Source organism: Micropterus dolomieu, unplaced genomic scaffold, assembly GCF_021292245.1.
Source record: "Micropterus dolomieu isolate WLL.071019.BEF.003 ecotype Adirondacks unplaced genomic scaffold, ASM2129224v1 contig_13795, whole genome shotgun sequence".
NCBI classification, from domain to species: domain Eukaryota; kingdom Metazoa; phylum Chordata; class Actinopteri; order Centrarchiformes; family Centrarchidae; genus Micropterus; species Micropterus dolomieu.
Window position 1 is genome coordinate 6,332 of NW_025742781.1, and position 4,425 is coordinate 10,756.

The 4,425-nt window shown below is 47.5% G+C and overlaps 1 protein-coding gene across 1 annotated transcript in view; it reads right to left on the reverse strand.

The window, feature by feature from the left end:
• Positions 1-4,410, reverse strand: part of LOC123966609 (integrin alpha-V-like) — a gene marked incomplete at its 5' end in the record, with an annotated part of 10,735 nt that extends 6,325 nt beyond the window's left edge. The window contains 6 exons of the mRNA XM_046042751.1: positions 381-506; positions 1,385-1,543; positions 1,659-1,764; positions 1,895-1,975; positions 3,711-3,790; positions 4,177-4,410. Coding sequence (XP_045898707.1) covers positions 381-506; positions 1,385-1,543; positions 1,659-1,764; positions 1,895-1,975; positions 3,711-3,790; positions 4,177-4,410 — 786 coding nt within the window. The remainder of the gene's footprint in view (positions 1-380; positions 507-1,384; positions 1,544-1,658; positions 1,765-1,894; positions 1,976-3,710; positions 3,791-4,176) is intronic.
• Positions 4,411-4,425: the final 15 nt, after the last annotated feature.

The window sequence follows — 4,425 nt, forward strand, 5'->3', positions numbered from 1 at the left end:
CTTTTGTGCAACAGTTTAACACACTTAAGGGATTCCTTAAGTATAAGACCAAGATAAGGAGAAAACCTCACACACTTAAGTGAACATTTTAAGGAAACCTTAAGGAGAAGATTTAAGGGTGTTTTGTGCAACTCAGACTTTAAGGAAAATCTTAACTTAAGTTTTTTTTGTGCAACCGGCCCCTTATTTTTATTTTTGCCTCTAGTAAAGCTCTTTTTCTCCCGTCTGGTCTTTAAAGATCTTACCGTGGTGACTACATCACCAACCTGGAGGATGAGCCTCCCTGGGCCACTTCCTGTTAGCTTTACCTGCTCACCATGAGCAGCTGAGGACGAGGCGTCGCATTACACCTACAGCTCTGTGTGTGTGTGTGTGCGTACCAGTGTCTGCAGGTCGCTCTGCGTGTCTCTCGACTCCAGGTCTCTCTTGCGGATGTGGTTTTTGTTCCGTCCCTCGTGTTCTCTGGGTGGAACCCCGCTGGTGTTCTTCGCCGGGGCCATCGGGTTCTAATACACACACACAATTTGTTTTTCTGATATTTATTTTATCTTTGAGGGGGAAAAAAAGTCCATTTACTCAAGTATTGTACTTCAGTAAACATTTGAGGTACTTGTACTTGAGTGTTTTTACTTCACAGTTTATCTGACAGCTTTAGTAACTTTACACATGAAGAGTTTATAAAATCTGATGTTATTAATTAAAATGAATGATTGAATTAAACTTCCAACAGTTTAAACACGCTGATGTTTCAGCTTCTCCTTTAAAGTTGTTGCGTTGTGAAGGGGTCACTTTGGACTCTGGGTAAATCTTTACAAACCAAACAAACTACTGATGCACCGAAACAGAATGTCATGAAAAACTTTCCCGAGTACCGAACAGGTACATTCACATTTTTGCCTTTTTTTTTTTTTTTTTTACCATTGCATAAATTAAACAGTCAAAATGAGTTTTCTCCTCATGTTTCCCACAGGATGTGGAGAGACTATGCTGGGGGGGGTCCGGGGCCCGACATGAGTCAGTTTACTTTTAATGGACACTTTAAAATGCTTCCACACTGCCGACACGTCGACGTGATTTATTCGGACTCATTAGGCCGAACACAGAAAGTGATTTTAAAAAAAGGAGGAAATAATGAGCAGATTGATCCGGAATGAAAAGAATCAGCTGCAGTCTGAAACAGTTCAGAATGAGCTGCAGCAGCAAGAAGAAGTACAACATTTTACTGCTTTATTACTTTAGGTTCTGGTTATACTCACGTACTTTTACTGCAGTAAAACACAGACTGGTCCTGTTTAATAACCCGTCTGGTCTCAGAGCCTGAGAGGTTCCTGACTTTACTGATCCCTGCTTTCATCAATCACAACATATGTGTGTGTGTTTGTACCGAGACGTTGAGCGGGTTGATCTCCGTGTCCGTGGTGCAGTTGATTGGTCCCTCGGTTTCGAAGCTGGTGATGTAGAGCAGCGAGCCGTTCTTGTACTGGTACGGCCAGAGCACCTCCAGCGCCGCCTTACTGAACGTACTGGGCCCGTTGTTCTGCAGCTGAGAGCAGGACGGATCATTACGCATTACACTGAACAGACGCTGCTGTCCTGTCGTCTTTCATTGCTCCCTCTTTGCACAACACTTCAGACTGAGTTTAAACTTCTGTGTGTACCTCGTAGACCTGAAGTATCTGCGGTCCGATGTCGTCTCCGACCACAGGAGGCTGTTTCACCACCCAGTTGGCGATGGGGAGCAGCACCTGGCTGGGAGACGACGACCTGAGGAAACAAACAGCCACAGTGTTTGAGTTCAGACCTCAGAGGGAGGCGCGGCATTGGTTTAAGGTTCAGGGTTAGAGGAAGTCTCTGTAACGTCCTCTGAAGGGAAACGTGGCTGTGTGTGTTTTACCCTCTGATGGAGACTTTGGCGAGGACAGCCAGTTTGGTGGTGCTGGACACTCGAGGGCTGGTGTTGTTGAACTGGTTAGAGCTGGTTAGATAAAAACAAACGAACAGAAATGTCACAGCGGGTCTGTGGCTGCGGTGCCTGAAGCAGCCACAGGGTGGAGCCGCTGCCTTCCAAGATACAGAGTTTATTTCATTCAGGACTTCTTTGTGATCATGGAAACATTTAACACAGTGCAGGTAGAGTTTCAAAAGTCTGAATAAAGGGAGTGAAGGCGTGAGGAGGCTCAGACCGCTCGGCCTCTTGTCCTGGGACGCGACTTTTAAAACATTACTGACATTTATGAGAAATCCGGATTTGAATCCTGAACGGCTGCAATGAATTGTGTTAAATACCATGAACTACAAACCAGGGCTGTCGCTGTTAGGGTGTTATTCTGCTTGTCCCCAACTTCCTCCCGTTAGCAGAAACATCACGATGGCAAATCTCGTTTTAAAAAGCTTCCAGACGTTAAAACCGAAGCTCAAACCAAAAGTCAAAGCACGCTGCCTTAGTTAAGATGTTATAATAAAATAAAATATAAACTAGTTTCTCAGCATTTCTTTCCTCCCACCTCCCTCAAACACGATCATGATTAATCACAGCCTTTTATTGTGATTGACTCGATTACATTTTTAATCGATGAGGACGTTTAAATCCATCAAGCAGAAGGAGCTTTAAGCTTCTGACGCCACAAAATGAAACCCCGACTTAACCCTTCAGGCTGCAACACGCGGCCGTTTTAGTAGATGTCTGTTTCGTTTTTTAAGACACATGACTGATGAAACGCATCGTGATGCGCTGGAATACCAGTGGGGGAGGTGAAATGCATTTTGGGATTTGTATTTTAAAAAATGTTTTTAGGCTCTGTGCGGACCGCAAATAAAAGTTTCCAAAGCTGCTCTTCAGACGGTGATAACAGCTGATGAGCTGAGCGACATGCACGCCGATTACAGCCGTTACTTTGTAAACAACAATGAATTACAAGGCGGGGGAGATGGCGCAGTGGATAAGACGCAGGACTTTGTTGTGAGAGACCTGGGTTAATTTCCCCACTGTGACATCCACCAATGTGTCTCTGACCCCTAGTTGCTCCAGAGGCGTTAGACCTCCCACATAAAAACGTCAGCTAAATGAATAAACGGAAAATTCAGACCCAGATTATGAGGCGACCGCTGACCTGCTCGCCAAGGGGCCGTGGGGGAGCGGCGACGCAGACGCTCACTGCTACATAAAGAAATATACAGATATTCTAATCACGTAGCAGAGGCTTTTATTCAACGTCCACAGGAAGGAGAGCCGCAGAGAGGGTTTATTGTTTAAAAACTGAATGTGTTTGTTGGTTTGTCTCCTCCGGTCCAAACAGCCCGAGGTAAAGGACCGCCGAACACTGAAGGAGCCCGTCATTAACATGCCGCCCTCCCTCCCACCGACAGATTCAGACTCTCAGAGGAAAGGCTGGTTGTGTTTGTGATTTAAATGAGCGTCAGGAGAAAAGCAGCTCTGCTTTGCTGAATGCTGATGAGACGACCGGGTCTCATCTCGGCTCTGATTGGACAGGAGCCGCTACAAACGTAGCTGAATTAGCAGTTAGCATGGAGGTACGGAGTGCTGACCCCGGGTCACTTTGATCCTGAAGAAAACTCAAGAACAGGAAGATTCTCCGGCAGGTTCTGCAGTTAGGACGAGCGGCTCGTCGTGTTTCCTGTCTGTGTGTTTAGATGCGAGTCATGAAGGACGTCGGTCAGGCTCAACGGGTCCAGGCGAGGACGGACCGTACCTGACTATCTGCAGGTCGAACCGGACTGAGGTGTCCTCCTCCGACAGCTGGTGCACGCTGAACTGCAGCTCTGCCAGCACCTGGCCAATCACAGCACAGAAAGAGACAGCAAGGGACCAATCAGAAAGCAGGAGGAGACAGAGGAGAACATCGTGTTAGGATCCAACATGTGGAGCAGAGCCAGGCCAAAGGTGGCCGGGGGACGGGTCCCCGGGGCCCGCCACGTGTAAACATATTAACACAGGCTTTAATCTGAGTTTCCTTTCCTGGGCACTGCTGGAACATCACAAAGGTCTACACACATTATATCTTTAATGTTCTTCAGACACCGAGCCGTTCGTCCTGCGGGCAGCAAAACATCTTTTATAATTTGACAGCTTCTAGATAAAACTCCACCAGCTGCCCACAAACACGTCACATCAGCTCCTAAATCGCTCTGAATGCAGCATGAGATGCGTTCACTGACCTTGGTTCCTCCCTTCATGGGGTTTCCCAGGTCGCACACCACCATCTTGGTCTGGTTCTCCTTCTTGTAAGCGCAGGACAGCCTGCTGAGGGTCTGTGAAAACACAACACTCGTCGCTTTACCACCAGAACGCAACGTCACAGGAGAGAGGAGCAGACCCGGGTCTAACCTGGGCCGTGTGGGGGGGGGGACACCGGAGAGAGGAGCAGACCCGGGTCTAACCTGGGCCGTGTGGGGGGGGGGACGACA